The sequence below is a fragment of the Bos grunniens genome, chromosome 9, assembly GCF_055505025.1.
Source record: "Bos grunniens cultivar Pamir isolate PY7600 chromosome 9, Bosgru_T2T1.0, whole genome shotgun sequence".
Lineage (NCBI taxonomy): Eukaryota > Metazoa > Chordata > Mammalia > Artiodactyla > Bovidae > Bos > Bos grunniens.
In genome coordinates, this window is record NC_141173.1 from 41631920 (window position 1) to 41651945 (window position 20026).

The window sequence follows — 20026 nt, forward strand, 5'->3', positions numbered from 1 at the left end:
GGGCAGACGGGTGGGAGCCCAAAGGTCTACACTGTGACAATCACACTGACCCCTGGCCCCACTCACTGCCTCTACAAGGAAAAAGGCCAAGCCACCAAAGTGTCAAGCTTTATTGTTCCTCAGCTCGCTCTCTCTCCTGCTGCCCTAGGAGCAGGGCTGGCTGAGACTCTGGGCCCAGATCCTGGGCCTCTCTTGCCCTTCCCAGCACATGCTGAAGCTCGGCCCGGGTCCTACACAAGCCCTTGGCCTCCTGCACGTGGAAGAGGTAGAAGGCACCTGCCCCCAGCACCAGTCCTACGCTGGGGGTCCAGAGCAGTAGAGCAGCTTCCCTGATCCATCCTCCGGCCGCCAGGGCACACAGCAACGCTAGGAGAAGAAGCCCTAGACCAACTGCATAGCCGGCCATGGTGGCCCACCAGTGAGCCTGGGCCATGCCCTGGTCCACTTCTGCCCAGGCCTCCCTTAGCACACTGGTCAACGGCGAGCTCTCTGCTGGTCCTACAAGGCAGGAGAGTGGGGAGGCAAAATAACAGTCAGAGTGGAGGGCGTACCTGTGGTGCGGAAGTGCCAAAGAAAAGGATGCGGATGACTCACCATGGGTAGGGCTGGGGTTGTGCTGCGGGGGGCTGTGTCTCACACACAGGGTAGCCATCAGGGCCTCATGATCAGAGAAGGGGGGGCCGCTGTAAGGGTCATGGCCTGTAGTAGTTTTGAAAGTCTTACAGAAGATGTATAGCCCAGACACTGCCTAGGAAAAGGGCCAAAGAGAAACTTCTATTTGGAAGTATGTTTCCAGAGAACCAGTTCCTGGCTCTCCATTCTCCAGCTGCCAGTGACGTAAGACTAGACCAGCTGGACAAAGGATCAGCACAGCCTGGTGAGAGATGAAGAGACATGGTGGGTGCGGCGGGGAGAGGCCTGACCTTATAAAGTACATAGTCGATGCGGATGCCCAAGGGAAATGGCCCCAGCTCCTGGTGCTTGACATAGCAGTTCTTGGGTACCATTGTACAGCCTTCTTCAGAACCCTAGGTGAAGAGTGGGCTTGAGTGAGGATGCAGGGGAAGGAGGAGGGAAAGAGGCTGAGGGCGTAGGTGGGGAAATAATTAGACAGGTCCTCACCTTGAAGTCCCGGGTCTCCAGATAGGCATCATGCAGCCCGGTCCACTCTTTCAGCAGGCGGCAGCCCAGGTCCTTTGGGTGCAAGTTGAGGTCCCCACACAAGAGAACCACATCAGCCTTCTTGGATGTGTGGCTGGAGGAACCAAGATGGTGAGGCAGGAATTCTTCCCTCATCAGTTCTGCCCTAAAAGTGGGACCTTACAGCCACCACTCAATCCCTCGATCCCACCCTATTTCCCCTGTTAAGCCCAGGCTCACACACTGGATGAACTGGGCCAGTTCCCAAGCTTGGGCTACGCGATGTGCTAGGTAGGTGTCCTTCTGTCGATTGTACTCGGCATGGAGCTGCGAAAGATAGAGGAGACAGTAACAGGTGAGACTCAAGGTCCCAAGGGCAGATGTAAATCAAGTTTGTCATTTGGCATGGTGCTTGGTAAAATGTGTGAACTCTGCCTACTGACCTTAGGAATCCTGCCCCTACAACTCACCCCAAGGCGACTCCACCAAAGGTGTCCCCTCTCTCCCTCCCAGGACCAGGCTGCCTCTCCCAGCCCTAAGCACTGTGGGCTTCACTCACGTGGGTCACGTAGGCATTGAGCACCAATCCACTTAGATGGAGTACCAGCAGCCCCACAGCCTTCCCACAGAACCAGTCACAATGATGGATCTGCAGGCAGGAGTGGGACAGAACTCAGAGCACTGCAACCCTCTCTCTGCCCATCCCTTGCAGTCCTGGGAAGGTTACCTCCTTTACCATGTGTTAGTGGAGGTGGGGGAGGGTGGTGGATGAGTTCGAGATCAGGCTCACCATGTAGGGGTAGCCATTGAGGGTGAAGACATGCTGGGTGAATTCCTGGATTGGGTGTTTGGAGAAGACACAGAGACCACTGCCAATGATGCCACTGAAAGCCAAATCCTGGTTAGCGGTAACAAAAGCAGGGAGAGAAATACCCAGCCCTTTCCCCCAGCTCTTATCAGCTTTTTTTTCTCTTTTTGCAGCTGATGGAAGCTGACAAAGTGTTAGTTGTTTGTGTGGGGTGATAGGACGGCCTGAGAGTAAGTCTGATGAGCTGTAGAGCTAGATTTTCCTCATTCCACCTTCTGCTTCCACACCCAGAGGAGAGGATGCTGGGGAAGAGGAAGCAGGGTGCAGGCAGCATAGGGAGGAGGGGCTGGCAGGCCAAGCACCTCAAGGTCTGAAACTAGGCTTCCAGGCCAGTTGGCTGCTCACCTCCTGAAGTAGTGTGCAGCTGGGTAGGTGGGCAACAGCTTCTGTCTCAAGTACTGGAAGTCCTGTTCACTCCACACCTGGGGGAAGGGGTTAAAGATACCTTCCCGGCCCTTCCCCCTGGGAGAGCGCCCCCACTGCCGCTGCCCCCCTGCAGCCTGGTTCCGCACCCCACCTCCTCCAGTAGAGCTAGGTCGAAGCTCTCCATGTTTAGAAAGTCTCCCAGGCGCTTCACGCGGTCGGCGCGATGCTTGCTCAGGTAGGGAATGCCCCTAAGGACGAGAAGCGCAGGGGGTAGGTGACGGCTGCGGGCGCTCGGCGCTCCGGGGCAGTACCGGAGTTGGGGCCAGGAGCCGGCTGTGGAGGTGCGGGTTGCCCCCCGCACCCCGAAGCTGTAGGGCAGGGGAGCGCCGTGGCCCGGATGTGAGGAAGGCCTCCTTCCTCTGGCAGTGCGGGTGCGGGCAGGACGCGGCCCCAGACCCGCGTGAGGGGGCGCACTCACCAGCAGTTGAGGTTAAAGACCCTCAGTCGCAGGGTGAAGTTGGGCTTCATGGCGGGGACGCTGGGCGGCGCGGGACGGTTCGGCCTCCAGAGCGACGGCCGCGGCGGGGGACACGGGCGGGCGGCGGTCCTCCCGGGGCACTGCGTACAGGTGGCCGCCCGGCTCCCGCGCTCCCCGGAAGGCCGCGGCGCCCAAGTGCACGCGCCCGGGGGCAGATTCTCGCGTTACCCAGGCAACCGGCCGGCGGGGCCCCAACCTGGCGGCGCGCCAACCCGGAAAGTCCGGCGCTGACCCGAGGCAACAGCCGCGCTGGAGGACCCTGGGCGATCCCAGAGGGATCCCAGAGGCGGGGGCGGTTGGGGGCTCCCCGGGTGGGGGCTCCCAGAGGAGGTTCTGGGCAGCGGCGAACCGGACTGAGGCACTCGGGACGTGGACTCCGCGTTCCTTTTCTCTGAAGCTCGTCCCTGGTGGCGACTGCCTATGGGTCCTCTCCAGCCTCTCCGCCGGTTCGACAGCAACAGGCGCAAAGTTGAGGAAAGGCCGGGCCTTCGCCGACCGCCCCGCCCGTCGCCCCGCCCCTCTCCCCGCCCCCTTTTCCCCCGCGAGCAGCGGGGGCGGGGCCGCGCCGTGGTTGCCCTGGCGACGCGCAGTGTTTGTGACCCCAGGAGTCCCCGCGCGCAGGCATGGCGAGCCAGCAGCACTCGGTTCCGTGCATCTCGCGGTCGCCACCCGAGCAGCCGCTTCAGGTGAAGGTGGTGGGGCTTTTCAAGAGTTCCAGCTTTCAGATCGCTAAGAGCGCCGCTGAGGTAACTGCGAAGAAACCGCAAGTGCGACCCGCTTCCTGGTCCTGCACCACCTGGTGGCGGGAGTCGAGGTTCAGGGAAGGGTTGTCCCGACTGGGGTTGGCTGTGTCAGAATGGATCGAAGCGTGCAGGTGACAAGTGCCGGTCTGGGCGGGAGTTCCACTTCGAGAAGGGCTGCCTTTAAGGGGAGATTCGAGTGAAGGAATCGTTCAGAACCTTGCTGGGAATGGAAGGTGATTCCTATCTATACATTAACACACATTTTATTCCACATTAATTTTTCACTGAAATGATAGCTTTTGAAACTCCGTGGAAAAAAATATTACCATATAACTTCATAAAATACTTAACAAGCAACATTATCATTAACTGAATGTCATTGAAAACACAGTTGATTAGATCTACTAGAAATTTATACTAAATTAAAGATATTCTAATCTAAAAAAATATTACCATTAACTAGCTGAATTTTTACAAACTCCTTCCCCAAATGATTTTTGAAAGCTGTTCATTCGGGGGGAGTTGTTTTTTGTTTTTTTCCTTAAATTTTCTATAGCAGTCACTACATCCCAGTCGAATTATTGCTTAAGGGATTTCTTAACAAATGACCCCCAAGTGCTCTGGAGAATCCAGACATTTCTTTGTAAACATGCAGAACATTGTAAAATGAAAAACACTTTAAGGAACTGAAGGAATTTGGCCAGGTCTGCAATGCTGCAACACTCCGATAACCCAAACACAGGAGAAATGTAGAAGTTTGTGAAATGTTGAAATGTAAAATTCAGCATGTCTTTGGGGTTTGCTCCACATATGCTGTTATAAGATTAGGCCAAGCTTCCCTCCTTCAAAACTACACTTAGACTACAGGACAAAGCCTTATTAAAGTTTGTTATCTCCCAAAGTACCCAGCTGGATCAGTTGACACAAAATGTTCCCAAATAGAAGAAATCTTAAGAAATTCCTAACTTCTTGCCTGCTCCAAGTCCACAGAGTTACAGTTTTGAGTTTATATCAAATCAGGAAATAGTGACTAATTTGTGAAATAGGTGAAGTCTCAAGATGAAGAGAACAAGTGATAAGAAGTCTGTGAAAACAGTCTGTGTTAGCTGGGCTGATGGGATCAGCAAAGTTATACGGCCCACAACTGTATTTAATGAGTTGGAGGGACTTTTTTCTCTTGCTTTTTCTTAGCTCCTTATTGAAGGAGCATGTTTTCTTCATACTGTAGAGAAGATGCTGGCAGATCTTTTTCTGTAAAGTCCATACATAAAATTGTTAGGCCTTTGGAGCCACAGGCTGTCAGTCATGACTACTCAACTCTGTCCTTGTGCAAAAGCAGCCATAGAAAGTTTGTAAATGAATGGTGATTTTACAATAAGATTTTTATTCTGGACAGTGAAATTAGACTTGTATATAATTTCACATGACATGAAATGATTCTTCTTGTGATTCTTTTTTAACTGTTTAAAAATCTAAAAATTATTCTTAGTTCTCAGGTCTTAGAAAAACAGGCAGTGGTCCAGATTTTGCCTCCTGTTCAGCTTGCCCATCCCTGTCAGAGAGAACACTAAGTCAAGAAAACAATGTCTTTATTTTATTAATAATGTTGTTTTTCACTTTCTTAAGCTTTTGCTTACTGTAATATATATATATTGAAATATATATATATTTCAATGAAAATATATCAATGTAAATTCAGTTAGTTCTGTGTTAATAAAGGATCCTTGAATATGTTTCCAACATGATCACTTGCAGGCAATCTCCGATACCTAATTAACTGAAATATTTAGATTTATAAAGTGTAGCATTACATAATATAGTCCATTCTGGAACAAATTATGAAGAAAGTATGATTAAGTACGCTTAATTTGAAAACTCTTGGGCTTATTAGTTATACCAGGTGGTCCCTCAGTGAGAAACAGCAGTCATCTTGTATGACTGCCTCAGAGCCCAGACACTAGATTTGAGGGAAAAGGACACATCAGCTGTTGGTTGGGCACAGTGGTCTAGGAAGGCAATTGCTGTTGCCCTCTTCTGCTACCCCTGGTCCCAAGGCAGGGTACGCTCATGTCCTGGCTTTCTCCCCCTTGGACTATCCGCCCTTGAGGAAGTGTGCTAAGCCAGTGTCCCCTTAGACCATGACAGAAGCAGCCAGCTGACACTTTTCCCTGTTGGTTCATTTACTCCTCAGACCTGCTCAGAAGAGTGCTACCTCAACTGCCTTCTCTTGCTTTAGAAGAAGACAAACTATAGCATTAAAAGGAGCATTAACATTTAAAAAAACTTTTTTTTTAAACAGGTATTGTTAACCAGAAAGAATTTTCTCTGATACATACAGACAAAACAAAATACATTAAGTCAATACATGCTCAATATCTAGATCAAAACATATTTAATATTTACTTCTCTTTTCCCCAGGGGCTATAACCACAACCATATCTTTTGGTTATTCTCCATGTCAGTGAATTAAATAAATTTTTTTTTTTTTTAGTTAAAAGTAATCATGGCTCCACTGAGATGTAGTAAGAGTTAATTTAGGGAAAAACTGGTCCTAAAAGAACATGGCCGATCACAAAACTGTTGGCATAAACTCATTTGTTCACTTGTTTATGCAGTTGCTATGTGTGGATGGTCTACTATGTACCAAATACTGAGGCCAGTGGGAAACTAAGACGTAGTCTTTGCCCTTGAGGGGCTTATTCTCTTCAGATGACAGACAAATAAGTGTGGCCTGGGGAGGGACTCAATAGAGGTAAGCATAGGGCCCTCTGGGAGCTGGCAGGGGGCATCTAAGCCAGACTTTGTGACTTGGGTGTACACCATGTAAAACTTCCTGAAGACTCCATAAAAATCAGGGGGAGTGATTTCTACTTTAAAAGAGAATGTACTCTAAAATAATATTCTGTTTTGAAACCTAGAGTCTGAAGAGTAATTATCCATCCAATTTTGAAGATCCAATAATAATTCCTGTTCAAGAATTTGCATGGCATCAATATCTACAAGAGAAAAAAAGGGTAAAGGATATTTGGGGTATGGGAAATGAGCAAAGTTTTGCCTGAATTATTTACCTATGCATTGCTTTGGAAAAACGAAAGCAGTGATTTTCATACAAATAGATTTTATTTCTCTAAATTATGCACTTTTCCTAAATTATTTCAGTCATTTTACCAAGCTGATATTAAGAAAAAGTAAAACACTTCCAGGATTTTCTTTTGGAAGGCAAGCAATAAAGGTAAGTTTGACACTGTCAATGCTGCTATTTACTCTTGCTGATGACTACCCCTCTTTCCCTGCATATCACTTAGTCCTACTTCCTGTGACACCCTGGCACTCAGGTTACTATGGCTTGGCACTCTTTTAGGCCCGAATTCTGGAAGGTTTCAGTGGTGTCCAGCACAGAAACAGCAGGAGAGCATGTGGGGTTCCAGGGGAGCTCTGAGGGCAGGCATCAGCTTCCCACAGGATAACCATGTCCAAATGGGAGCTTCCTTCTCTGCACTGTTCCTGATAACAGTACCCCTTGAGGACCCCAGGTCCTAAGGCTGGCAGAGATTATCCAGAGATGGCAGATTGGTTTCCTCTTGAATGCCAACCCTAATTAACTGGTAGTGCTGCCTGGAACGTGCGATATGAAGGATTCTAAGGTGGCATCCTGGCTCTGTTACAGCTCGTGTTTGGGGGCAGACTGGAATGGATACATCTCCTGGCCCAGTCCTGTAGAGAGCCCCAGTCCTGGTTTCCCTGCCCCACCCCATCTCTCACTGGCTGATGAGATCGCATTTCTCCTGATCAGAGCAGTTTTGATTGTCCTGTGTTTGACTGCACGAGGATGTCCTATGATTGTCATGCAGACTGTGCTGCTTTACCAGATCACTGTCTCCCCAGTCACATGAATAGTGCAAGATAAAGTTAAGAATACCATTTAAGTCTCATACCATTTTCACAGCCACAGTACATTTTCATTGGAATTCAAATAGAAATATAACAAACACTTAGCCTATGGTGCTTATTATATGCCAGGCTCTATTCTAATGACTTCTATAAATATTAACTCTAATCATTACAACAGCTATGGTGACCAATGGTCCTGGTTTGCCTGGATTGGAGGGGTTTCCTGGGATGCACAAATTTCATTGCTAAAGCTGGGATTGTTGTTGTTATTCAGTTGTTAAGGCATGTCTGACTCTGTGAACCCCCTGGACTATAGCCTGCCAGGCTTCCCTCTCCTTCACTATCTCCTAGAGTTCGTTTGGTCCATTGAGCTGGTGATGCCATCCAACCATCTCATCCTCTGTTGTCCCCTTCTCCTTTCTGCCCTCAATGTTTCCCAGAATCAGGGTCTTTTCCAATGAGTTGGCTCTCTGCATCAGGTGGTCAAAGTTTTGGGGCTTCAGCTTCAGTATCAGTCCTTCCAATGAATATACAGGGTTGATTTAAGCTGGGATGGTCTGAGGCAAACCCAGATAGTTGGGCACTCTAATGTAAAACAATGGTTTTCTTAATTTTTATCATCAAACTTCCTAAAATGCCTATCATACCATTTTCTCCACCTACAAGAGAGCCATGATTTCATGCTTCGAGGTTTGCACCCACTCTCTCCCATATTCCCACCATACTGGGAAGACTGGTGTGGGTTCCCTTCTGCAGTTTCTGACCCGTCAGTCTGGGTTGCTGACGTTGAGATGTTTTGTGTTCTCTTCTGCTTTTCTCACGGGGGCTGAATGAGGCTTCCTAGGTCATTACTGCTGCTTCTTCCCACATACCCTTTAACTCCTGTCTTTCTTTTCTCCACCTCCACCCGACCCTCATCTCCTGGATACTTGCCACCTTAACCTCTTCTTCCTCTTCAGTCTTTTGTTCTCCTACGAAAGCACTGTCATGGGACTTCCCTGGAGGTCCAGTGGCTAAGACTTTGAACTGCCAGTGCAGGGGTCCTGGGTTTGATTCCTGATCAGGGAACTAGATCCCCACGTGCTGCAACTAAGAGTTTGCATGCCACAACTAAAGATGCTGCATGCCACAACTAAAAGGTCCTGTGTGCTGCAACTGAGATGCAGCACAGCCAAACACATAAATAGTTTTTTAAAAAGAGCACTGTCTTACGTTATACGTAGTGCTTCTTAGCACATATGAGGCTAGTCTGAGGTGGCCTTATGCTTCAGCAGAATGTAACGCCAACTCTGAGGGATGGCTTCTGAACCTTCAGGAAGGCCTTTCCCCCACCTCCAAAAAAGGGAGCATCATACATCTTAGTGCTGGAAAGCCCTGGAAACCATCGGGTCCAGCCCGCTATCTTGAGGAAGGTGGTAAGGGCTCCTTACATGTAGAAGACATCCGGACAAAGCATGTAATAACCTTCAACTTCCCAATAAAGTCTATCTGTTCCTGCATTTCTCCTACCAGGCTAACTGAAATATTCACAGTTAACACTTTACCTCTCTTTTTTCACACAAGTTTTGTGTCCTGTAAAATGTGAGACCCCTGATAAATGTAAACATTCCAGGGAGTACTGACCCAGGGGCTATCTCAGTGACTGACAGTTCAGCATGAACAAGCGAGGAACTGGAAGTGAGCTCCTCCTGAGACAGGAGCCGGGAATGGAGCATGTGGGCAGCTAAAGGCACACCATTCCCCAAACTGGCATTTCTTCAAGTGCAGTCTCCAGACCAGCAGCAACAGCATCTCGTGTTAAGTTCAATTCAGTCACTCAGTCGTGTCTGACTCTTTGTGACCCCATGAATCATGGCACGCCAGGCGTCCCTGTCCATGACCAACTCCCAGAGACCGCCCAAACCCATGTCCATTGAGTTGATGATGCCATCCAACCATCTCATCCTCTGTCATCCCCTTCTCCTCCTGCCCTCAATCTTTCCCAGCATCAGGGTCTTTTCAAATGAGTCAGCTCTTCGCATCAGGTGGCCAAAGTATTGGAGTTTCAGCTTCAACATCAGTCCTTCCAATGAACACCCAGGACTGACTCCTTTAGGATGGACTGGTTGGATCTCCTTGCAATCCAAGGGACTCTCAAGAGTCCTCCAACACCACAGTTCAAAAGCATCAATTCTTTGGCTCTCAGCTTTCTTTATGGTCCAACTCTCACATCCATACATGACCATTGGAAAAACCATAGCCTGACAGAATGTGGTCCACTGGAGAAGGGAAGGCCAAACTATTACCAGTATTCTTGCCTTGAGAACCCCATGAACAGTATGAAAAGGCAAAAAGATAGGACACTGAAAGATGAACTCCCCATCCCCAGGTCGGTAGGTGCCCAATATATGCTACTGGTGATCAGTGGAGAAATAACTCCAGAAAGAATGAAGGGATGGAGCCAAAGCAAAAACAACACCCAGTTGTGGATGGGATTGGTGATAGAAGCAAGGTTTGATGCTGTAAAGAGCAATATTGCATAGGAATGTTAGGTCCATGAATCAAGGCAAATTGGAAGCATCTCATGAGATGCTGGTAAAAAAAAAAAAAAAAATGCAGTCTCAGTCCCCATCCCAGAATCAGAAACTTGGGGTGGGGCTCAGGAATCTATGATTCTGACTGCCCACTAAAACTGGAGAACAGCTGTCCCAGATGATGCATGGTTTTGCCAGGACTGGCACTGGGTACTAATAAACCAGATCTCCTCCGAGGTGACATTACTCAGCGGCCACACACTGAGGTTTAGCACACTGGCCGTCACTGTTGTGTGGATGAAAACACTTACACACTTAATTTTGAAGGGTTTAGGACTTAAAAGTGTTAAAGAAGGTGAGTTCCCTTCCTCATGGCCCTCGTGTGTCCCAGAAACCCTGCTGGCCCTCAGGAGGCATTTCCTCACCTGCTCTGACTTCCCTCCATCAAAAAGCACTCTTTTCCATCCTTGGCATTGAAAACCAGGTCTTATTTAGGACCCCTAACCAAGTATGCGTACAGTAAAATGTGCTCTAGAAATGAAGCTAGAGGACTGCATTTTTGTTTTTATATTCATATATAACAAGTATGCTGTGCACACTGACTTTTATTACCAGATTACCATCTATTTTCTAAGATTGTACCATTTTAAGGATTACTTATAGGTTATTGATTTCAGCACCTTCAGAATTTTGAAATGTTCTTAAATTCCCTTTGAGAGCAAAATTCTGAAAGATGGCAAAAATTACATTTTTTTAAAGGTTCAGTCCTGGGATTGATCAAAGCTCTGGCTTGTGGGTTTAGCAAGGTTCACTCCCCATCCCCATGCCCCATTAATTTTTTTTGGGGGGGGGGCCCTTTTCCTTTACAGGAACTTAAGAATGAAGTCTGGGAATATTCTTCCTATGTGATGTGTTTTATTAATGATAAGCTCCTGGGTGATGCACTTGATCTACAGAAATGGGCCCACAAAGTGTGGGATATAGTTGATTTTAAGCCTCCTGCACTTTACGAAGCACTTACTGTGGATTATTCTGCCAAATTCTTAAGAGACACCAAGGCAAGTTACACTAATTTTTTAAAAAAGGAAAATAGTGAAATCTTTGAGCATTTATATTAAGCACTAATTACTGATAAACCTAGAAAAGGGAATATAAAAGAGTAGAGGACTAGGTTAAGTTCTCAATGAACTTGTGATCTCTAGTTGCAAAGAACTGATGGGGTTTGGCTTGGTGGTGTGTAAAGCCAGCCTATCTCACAGCAGGTAGATGGCACAGGCAGAAGAGCATCCCTATTCAAACATTTTGACTCTCCACGAGAAGCTTATGTGCGTTAATTCGCATCTATTTAAAAACATTAAGACCTCCTCCCTCAGACAAAGTCGAACCTATCCTTTACTCACTTTGAGCATGAAATATTTTGATTAGTATGTTGTAACGCCTAAGTGAGAGCTCCTGCATGGAGAGACTGGCAAGTCTGAGAAGAAAGGTGACGCATAGGCGGCAGGAGGAGCAGACGAGTGATGGCCCTGGGGTTTCCGATGGTAGACGACAGTCATGAAGCTTGAGGTCCAGAGAGCAAGAGACAGACATCAGGGTGGAATGGGCAACCTCCGTGAGGCTGGTAAATGGATGCAGTTTTGCTCAGGAACCTTGTTGCAGCAACAGCTACCACATGCTGAAAATCATGGCATGCCCGTGGTGGCCTGTGCCTACCTAAAGCTAGGATCTGAGCCATGCAATGGCAAAGACCTTGGCTCTTGTTCACCCTTATTCAGCCACTGCCTTGAACAGAACTTGAAACATAGGAGGTGCTCAGTGAATATTTTGTTGAATAAACAGTATACTTGCAAAATGCTCTAAACTCTAAGGCGTGGAGAGGAATTTAACATTCATAGCAGTTCATTCCCAAAGGGCCAAGAGTCTCAAAGTACATGGTGTGCTCTGGGGACGGCAGAGGACAGTAAGGAGGCCTGAATGAGCAGGAAGGAGGCTGGGAAAATGAGAGCATCAGTCGGGATTCTTGGTGCCAACAGTACCAAGCTGTTCTGATTAACTTAAGGAGAAAAAGTATGTACTGAGGGATGTTGGTAAATCCACAACTGACAAAAAAGTTGGAGACCAGCTTTGGAAAGCAGGCAGGAACCAAGGGAGACCTGGCAGCAGGAAAACATGGCCAGAGTCACGCCCCAGGCAAGTGCAGCCAGGGTGCTGCCATGGGTGCCTACTGGCCCTTGGGTCTCCCTGTCGCCTTCACTGAGCATAACTTCTCTGTTCTCCTTGGGTCTGTGTGGCTCCCCAGAGGCCGAAGGCCCCAGGCAGAAGCACCTGACCAGTCAAGCCCAGGTTATGTGCCTACACCCTGGCTCTCAAATGGTGGGGAAAGAAAGAATGTTCTGCAGAGGCTGGTGCAGGAGTTTCCCAAATAGGAAAGCTGCTTTCTTTTCCTATTTTTTTGTTTTATAAAAACAAAAAACAGAAAAACCCCCAAACCAGATCCACTAAGCAAAGGTTGAACTTACTGTCCACTCTAACCAGGGAGTTAGATTTTATCTAGAAGAAAGCAGGCCAACAGAACTTTTCATCAGAAGTATGACATAACCTTCTTTGGTGTTTTAGAAAAAAGTTTAGGGCTGAGGCCACAGAGCAGGAAAACATGGAGTAGGGAAAGCTTGATGGCAGGGTGGCCATTTGGAAAGCTGCTGGAGTAGTGCGGGCTAGAAATAATGGCAGCCTGAATTAATTAGTGACTGAGGAAAGAGGACCCAGATTCTAGAGAAAACCCTTGGATTTTTTGCCCAGAGGCTAGATTTTTCATGCTGAGTTAAACCCAGGGAGACTTGTTTACTTCTGGTTTGAAATGATAGAGTAGATAATTAGGTTTGGCTGATAGGTGACATTACCTTGTGTTACAAGTCACTTGTTCTGTTTTCATTAGGATTTCTAAAATTATCTACTCTTGACAACCACATAAAGATAATATATTGATGCCCAGGGAAATTTAATAATGCCTGAATGGACTCACACATTTTAGAAGTCAATCATAACTTCCAATATGTCCTCTTTTTCCTCCTAAACCTGTGAAGTTTACGATATTATGCCTCTTAAAGTTATAATATTCTTTTATGATTAAGAACTTGTAATATAGAAGCAGAGAGGCACAAACATAATCATAATTATTAATAGCATGGATATAAATACTTCATTCCTGGATACCAGGTATTATAATACTATCTTAGTCTTTAATTTAAAAAAGAGCTTGCTGCTGCTGCTGCTAAGTTCCTGCAGTTGTGTCCGATTCTGTGCGACCCCATAGATGGCAGCCCACCAGGCTCCCCCGTCCCTGGGATTCTCCAGGCAAGAACACTGGAGTGGGTTGCCATTTCCTTCTCCAATGCATGAAAGTGAAAAGTGAAAGTGAAGTTGCTCAGTCGTGTCCACCTCTTCGCAACCCCATGGACTGCAGCCCACCAGGCTCCTCTGCCCATGGGATTTTCCAGACAAGAGTACTGGAGTGGGTTGCCATTGCCTTCTCCGAAAAGAAAAGAGCTTAGAGCAACACAAAATAATGATAGTGATACATTTAAAAGTGATTTCATTTATGCCTCCTAGATTCTTAATAAGGCAGGACAAATTATGTACTTGTTAAATCAGGCAGCATTTTTATGTAGGAGAATGGAGCCTAAGAGTTGCAGTGTATTCTATTAGATGTGGTTTGCTACCAAAATGAATGCCACTGTGATGGAGAACAGTGTTTTCATTTTGGGTGCCTCTTTGTAGGGCTAGACAAGGGCTCACAAATGTTAGCTGCCTCTACCAGAAAGGATGTCAATTGAAAATAAGAGCTTGGGGCGTCTGGGAGTATGAGGTCATAAAAGAGAGAACTAAAAGGTACAGCGTCCTCTCTTCCCTATCCCTGGCATAGTACCTATGCATACAGTGGTCTTATTTTTCCACTCAGAGAGACTGTGGCCTGGCTCTGCTTAGCTAATCTGTGCAGTCTTTCAAAATCCAGAACACACAGTAACCAAATCTATGGGCTCATGTGGATCTTTTTCCAGAATTACTCAGGAAAGAAAAGGCTTCCCAGTCTGCTCTTTTTCCCAAAGGGACTGATCAGTGTCCCTTTCCACACCCAGTCTGTGATGTGGTTGCTATCTAGGCCATGTGTTCTCAGTCTTGTGTGATAGGTTAATGTGACTTACTACTGAAAGCTTTTAAAAAGCATGTTACTTATGTTATAAAATTGTAGTATAATAAAATGAAACAAACTTTTTAAAGTCATCCGTTTAATTTTGCTGTTACATCATCTATGTTAATGCTGTCAGTCATCTTAACACTGAAAACATTATGATGTTATATTTTTGGTCACTTCTAAAACTTTCTTCCAAAACATTGACCTGCATTGCCTTCTTCTCTTTAATTTTAATAGCATAATTTTGTGTTCTTGGACATTTCTATTGATCTTTATCCAATTGGAAGATTGATTTTTGAGGTAAGAGGATTTTGGTGGTTGTTTTTTAATAAGTTGGGGAGAGTGAGACTCTCTATCAGAATGTTTAATCTTTGAAAACTTTTATCTTTATTTTTAGCTATATTCTGATACATGTCCCAAAACATGTAAAAATTTTCAGATCTTGTGCACAGGAAAAGCAGGGTTTTCTCAAAGTGGCATCAAGCTACATTACACAGGTTCCATTTTCCATCGAGTGGTAAGGAATGGCTGGGTACAAGGAGGAGGTGAGTTTTTTTAAACTATTTAAGTTGAAACCTTAAATACAACTTAGTTGCAACATCAAATCCGAATATCCAAACTTCTGTTTATCTGCCTCTTTGAAATTCATATAGAATTAGAATATATTTAACATTATATGTTATATAGATATATTTAAAGGATGGTCAAATGATGAATTGATATTCATACTCTTTTTAAAAATTCCATCATTATTAAAATAAATCTAAAGTGTGTTACTAGGAATATTCCAGATTAAAAAGTGATATAAGAAAGTAGGATGGGTAACATTTTTTTAACCAAAAGATAATTTTAAATGCTCACCTAAAAATAAAGTATATAGAAAATACAGTGCTTTTAAGAAACATGCTAAAGGTAGGAATTTGAAAACAGAATAAATGAAAAACAGCTTATTTCTCACCAAAGATATTACACTGTTACAACTGAAATAAGATCAAAAGCATTTTGGTCTCCATCTTTGCTTTCTTTTCAGGTCAATCCTTTGGCTTTACACAAAGGAGGTACCTTGATTAGCAACACAAAATTCAATTTTAGAGGCCTTTTAGGAGATATCCCATAGGGAGCAATCAGGCAGCAATTTAAAAATAATTGGTTTAGTGTGGAAGGAGATTTTCTTGAACTTGATGAAATATGCAAAGGCTTAAATTAATAATGTTTCATTATTTTTCTATAATCTGGAACATTCTCAGGCTGATGAGAAAAATATAGATTTAATCCAAGTATCTTGTATATAAATCAGCTCTTGTATGTAAATCAGCTTCTCCAAAATGAGATATCACCAGTACTGTTTCTAATCCAGTTGTTTTTCTACTTAATGTTTATGGTGTGTGCTAAGTCACTTCAATCGTGTCTGCCTTTTTGCGACCCTATGGACTGTAGCCTGCCAGGCTCCTCTGTCCACAGGATTCTCCAGGCAAGAATACTGGAATGGGCTGCCATGCCCTGCTCCAGAGGATCTTCCCAACCCAAGGATCGAACCCATGTCTCTTCCATCTCCTGCATTGGCAGGCGGGTTCTTTACCACTAGCGCCACCTGGAAAGCCTGGTCATATGTCAGTGTGTGTGTGTGTGTGTGTGTGTGCACACTCAGTGTGTGCGTGTGCACACACACTCAGTCCTTCAGTCATGTCTGGCTCTGTGCAGCCCTTTGGACTGTAGCGTACCAGGCTCCTCTGTCCATGGGAATTTTCAGGCAAGAATACCAGAGTGGGTTGCCATTTCCTCCTCTTAGGTGTCTTCCCAACATAGGGATCAAACCCAAGTCTCCTACATTACCCCTGAGCCATTGGGAAAGCCCACGTCAGTATACATAAATATGTCAGTATATGTGTGTGTGTGTGTGCGTACACACACGTGTTCAGTTACTCAGCCATGTCTGGCTCTGTGCAACCCTTTGGACTGTAGCCTACCAGGCTCCTCTGTCCATGGGATTTTTCAGGCAAGAATACTGGAGTGGGTTGCCATTTCCTCCTGTTAGGTGTCTTCCCAACCCAGGGATCAAACCCAAGTCTCCTGCATTACCCCTGAGCCATTGGGAAAGCCCATGTCAGTACACATAAATATATCAAATTTTTATGGGCCCTCTTGAGGATTGTCTTATACTAACAAAAAGTGAAAGACAGTCTAAATTTTCACCAATGGGAAATTAATTAAATCAGCATAGCAATATAATGAAAAATTGTGCTATGCTGTGCTTAGTCGCTCAGTCGTGTCTGACTCTGCAACCCCATGGACTGTAGCCTGCCCGGTGCCTCTGTCCATGTGGATTTTCCAGGAAGAGTACTGGAATGGGTGGCTATGCCCTCCCCCAGGGGATCTTTCCAGCCCAGGGGTTGAACCCAGGTCTCCTGCATCTGAGCCAACAAGGAAGCCCCTAAAAATTTTATGTGGTTATGTATATTGACATAGAAAATGTTTAGGATCTGCCTAGTTTTTCATCCTATTGCTATGCCAATTGAAGAAGTTTCCCGTTGGCGAACATTTAGACTGTTTTTGATTTTTGTTTGTATAAGATAATCCTCAAGAGGGCCCATATCCGTGTCTCCTGGTACTTAGTTCACTGTAGTCACTGATCTTCCAGATGCGGTTTCCATTTTGTTTTTAGCTAGACCTCCTCTCACCCCTGTGAGCCAGACCAGGATTTGGGGAAAGTGGACCATGATATTTATTTATTTGAAGCAAAATTTCCAAAAATTGCATAGGTCTCAGTTCATGTTTTCAGATAACAAAGCAATGCTGTTTAAGGAGTTTGGAAAAAAAATTCTGGTTAATAGATTCAGCTCCAAACTGACACGTGTAAGTTGCACCATGTTGGATAAGGAACTTGTCATCTCTCAGTCAGTTTCCTAATCACAAAATGGGGATAATTATAATATTACAGGATATGGTGAAGATTCAAGGACATGGTATTTTGAACTGCTAAGCTCCGTAAGCACCCTCCTCCTTCAGATGTCAGATTCTCAGAGGGCTTTGGGTAGCATTTTGGAGTACAGGAACTGACTGTGGTTTGGTGTTGTGCCTTAGGATGCTTCCAAGCACTACTGCTTGCTTGCTGGGACCAAGAGGCCCTACAAAGTCTTCTTCCTCCCTCGACCCCATCTCATCATCTGACCTCTCCCTCTTGCTAATTCTGCTCCACACATAGGGCTCCTTGCTGTTCCTGAAGTATACCAAGCATATGTATGCCCTGAGGTCTTTCATTGTTTCTTTTGCCAGAGCTATGTACACCCAGCTATTCCTCTGCATATCCCCTGCATCACCCCCTGACCTGTTTCTGGTTTTTGCTAAGAGCTTATCTCAGGAGGGAATTACCTGACCACCCTGTTCAAAAACTCCCACCTTCCTCTCCATATACCTCTCCTCTCCCCTTTCTGGGCTGCTCTCCTGTCCCCTTACCGAGCTTTATTTTTCTTTCTAGCACTTTTCACCACAGGACATACTATTAATACTTCTTTGTTAACTTTCTATTTCTTTTCAGTAGAATGTAAGTTCCATGAGTGCACAGATTTTTATCTATTTCATGCACTGTTACATCTTCAAGTTAGAGAACAGTGCCTAGCATACAGTATTAGTAGATGCTTTTTAAAAGTTTGTTCAAAGAATGAATGAATGAAGATAAACAGAAAGCATACATTCTGTTTGTTTCTAAAGTTGAAGTTAATGAAGATACCAAGTTGTTAAGTCACTTTGGCAGGATCCTCTTTGTGGCTCCCACAAGGCAAACTGCCTTGAGAAGGATCTCTTGAGATTTACTTTAATATATTTTATCATCATCATGGTCATCAGAATGATAGTGAAAATGATAATGAGAAGATGCATTCCGTAAGTATGTGATGATGCACAATAATAATGGCCACTAATGAAGGCGCATGATACTCTGCCAGTCACCATACATGTGCTCTCCCTCAGTTCAGTTCAGTTGCTCAGTCACGTCCAACTCTTTGTGACCCATGAATCGCAGCACGCCAGGCCTCCCTGACCATCACCAACTCCCGGAGTTCACTCAGACTCACGTCCATCGAGTCAGTGATACCATCCAGCCATCTCATCCTCTGTCGTCCCCTTCTCCTCCTGCCCCCAATCCCTCCCAGCATCAGTCTTTTCCAATAAGTCAACTCTTCGCATGAGGTGGCCAAAGTACTGGAGTTTCAGCTTCAGCATCAGTCCTTCCAATGAACACCCAGGACTGGTCTCCTTTAGGATGGACTGGTTGGATCTCCTTGCAGTCCAAGGGACTCTTAAGAGTCTTCTCCAACACCACAGTTCAAAAGCATCAATTCTTCGGCACTCAGCTTTCTTCATAGTCCAACTCTCACATCCATACATGACCACTGGAAAAATCATGTGGACCTTTGTTAGCAAAGTAATGTCTCTGCTTTTGAATATCCTATCTAGGTTGGTCATAACTTTCCTTCCAAGGAGTAAGCGTCTTTTAATTTCATGGCTACAGTCACCATCTGCAGTGATTTTGGAGCCCAGAAAAATAAAGTCTGACACTGTTTCCACTGTTTCCCCATCTATTTCCCATGAAGTGATAGGACCAGATGCCATGATCTTAGTTTTCTGAATGTTGAGCTTTAATTAAGCCAACCTTTTCACTCTCCTCTTTCACTTTCATCAAGAGGCTTTTTAGGTCCTCTTCACTTTCTGCCATAAGGGTAGTGTCATCTGCATATCTGAGGTTATTGATATTTCTCCCGGAAATCTTGATTCCAGCTTGTGTTTCTTCCAGTCCAGCATTTCTCATGATGTACTCTGCATATAAGTTAAATAAGCAGGGTGACAATATACAGCCTTGACGTACTCCTTTTCCTATTTGGAACCAGTCTGTTGTTCCATGTCAAGTTCTAACTGTGGCTTCCTGACCTGCATATAGGTTTCTCAAGAGGCAGGTCAGGTGGTCTGGTATTCCCATCTCTTTCAGAATTTTCCACAGTTTGTTGTGATCCACACAGGCAAAGGCTTTGGCATAGTTAATAAAGCAGAAATAGATGTTTTTCTGGAACTCTCTTGCTTTTTCCATGATCCAGCGGATGTTGGCAATTTGATCTCTGGTTCCTCTGCCTTTTCTAAAACCAGCTTGAACATCAGGAAGTTCATGGTTCACCTATTGCTGAAGCCTGGCTTGGAGAATTTTGAGCATTACTTTACTAGCATGTGAGATGACTGCAATTGTGCGCTAGTTTGAACGTTCTTTGGCATTGCCTTTCTTTGGGATTGGAAGGAAAACTGACCTTTTCCAGTCCTGTGGCCACTGCTGAGTCTTCCAAATTTGCTGGCATATTGAGTGCAGCACTTTCACAGCATCATCTTCCAGGATTTGAAATAGCTCCACTGGAATTCCATCACCTCCACTAGCTTTGTTCATAGTGATGCTTTCTAAGGCCCACTTGACTTCACATTCCAGGATGTCTGGCTCTAGGTCATTGATTACATCATCGTGATTATCTGGGTCATGAAGATCTTTTTTGTACAGTTCTTCTGTGTATTCTTACCACCTCTTCTTAACATCTTCTGCTTCTGTTAGGTCCATACCATTTCTGTCCTTTATCGAGCCCATCTTTGCATGAAATATTCCTTTGGTATCTCTAATTTTCTTGAAGAGATCGCTAGTCTTTCCCATTCTGTTGTTTTCCTCTATTTCTTTGCATTGATCGCTGAGGAAGGCTTTCTTATCTCTCATTGCTATTCTTTGGAACTCTGCATTCAGATGCTTAT

At 45.3% G+C, this 20026-nt stretch overlaps 2 protein-coding genes across 20 annotated transcripts in view; one reads left to right on the plus strand and one right to left on the minus strand.

Moving 5' to 3' along the window:
- Positions 1 to 95: 95 nt before the first annotated feature.
- SMPD2 (sphingomyelin phosphodiesterase 2) lies at positions 96 to 3375 on the minus strand. Of its 2 annotated transcripts, none has more exons than XR_015132931.1 (10): positions 2853 to 3375; positions 2526 to 2622; positions 2354 to 2430; positions 1931 to 2024; positions 1700 to 1789; positions 1385 to 1467; positions 1123 to 1255; positions 924 to 1028; positions 595 to 744; positions 96 to 498 (listed from the first exon to the last, which is right to left on the minus strand). XR_015132931.1 is itself a non-coding variant. In XM_086317415.1 (10 exons), exons 1-10 carry the CDS (start codon positions 2900 to 2902, stop codon positions 110 to 112), a joined length of 1272 nt encoding a protein of 423 aa, XP_086173541.1. In that variant the 5' UTR covers positions 2903 to 3375; the 3' UTR covers positions 96 to 109. The 2 variants fall into 2 exon arrangements, 1 of the variants encoding a protein (XP_086173541.1); XM_086317415.1 differs by having other exon boundaries at positions 595 to 748.
- PPIL6 (peptidylprolyl isomerase like 6) overlaps positions 3067 to 20026 on the plus strand; it is a 36090-nt gene continuing 19130 nt past the window's right edge. For 4 of the 18 annotated variants that reach the window (XR_015132935.1, XR_015132934.1, XM_086317419.1 and 1 more), the window contains exons 1-5: positions 3084 to 3658; positions 6574 to 6669; positions 10929 to 11117; positions 14489 to 14551; positions 14649 to 14796. Coding sequence is in view for 11 of the 18 variants with exons in the window: in XM_086317419.1 (XP_086173545.1) it covers positions 3536 to 3658; positions 6574 to 6669; positions 10929 to 11117; positions 14489 to 14551; positions 14649 to 14796 (619 nt within the window). In the remaining 7 variants the exon portion in view is untranslated. Of the gene's footprint in view, positions 3659 to 6573; positions 6670 to 10928; positions 11118 to 14488; positions 14552 to 14648; positions 14797 to 15688; positions 15818 to 20026 lie in introns of all 18 variants that reach the window. The other 14 variants (XR_015132937.1, XM_086317418.1, XM_086317423.1 and 11 more) reach the window with 6 other exon arrangements.

What these genes read in the sequence shown, in the direction of transcription:
- SMPD2 (XM_086317415.1), bottom strand. Translation starts at nt 2,902, where the DNA reads ATGAAGCCCAACTTCACCCTGCGACTGAGGGTCTTTAACCTCAACTGC. An exon ending in GCTGCACACTACTTCAGGAG is followed by an intron (nt 2,025 to 2,353) that starts GTGAGCAGCCAA and finishes TTTGGCTTTCAG; the next exon opens with TGGCATCATTGGCAGTGGTC. An exon ending in CAACCCCAGCCCTACCCATG is followed by an intron (nt 499 to 594) that starts GTGAGTCATCCG and finishes CCTGCCTTGTAG; the next exon opens with GACCAGCAGAGAGCTCGCCG.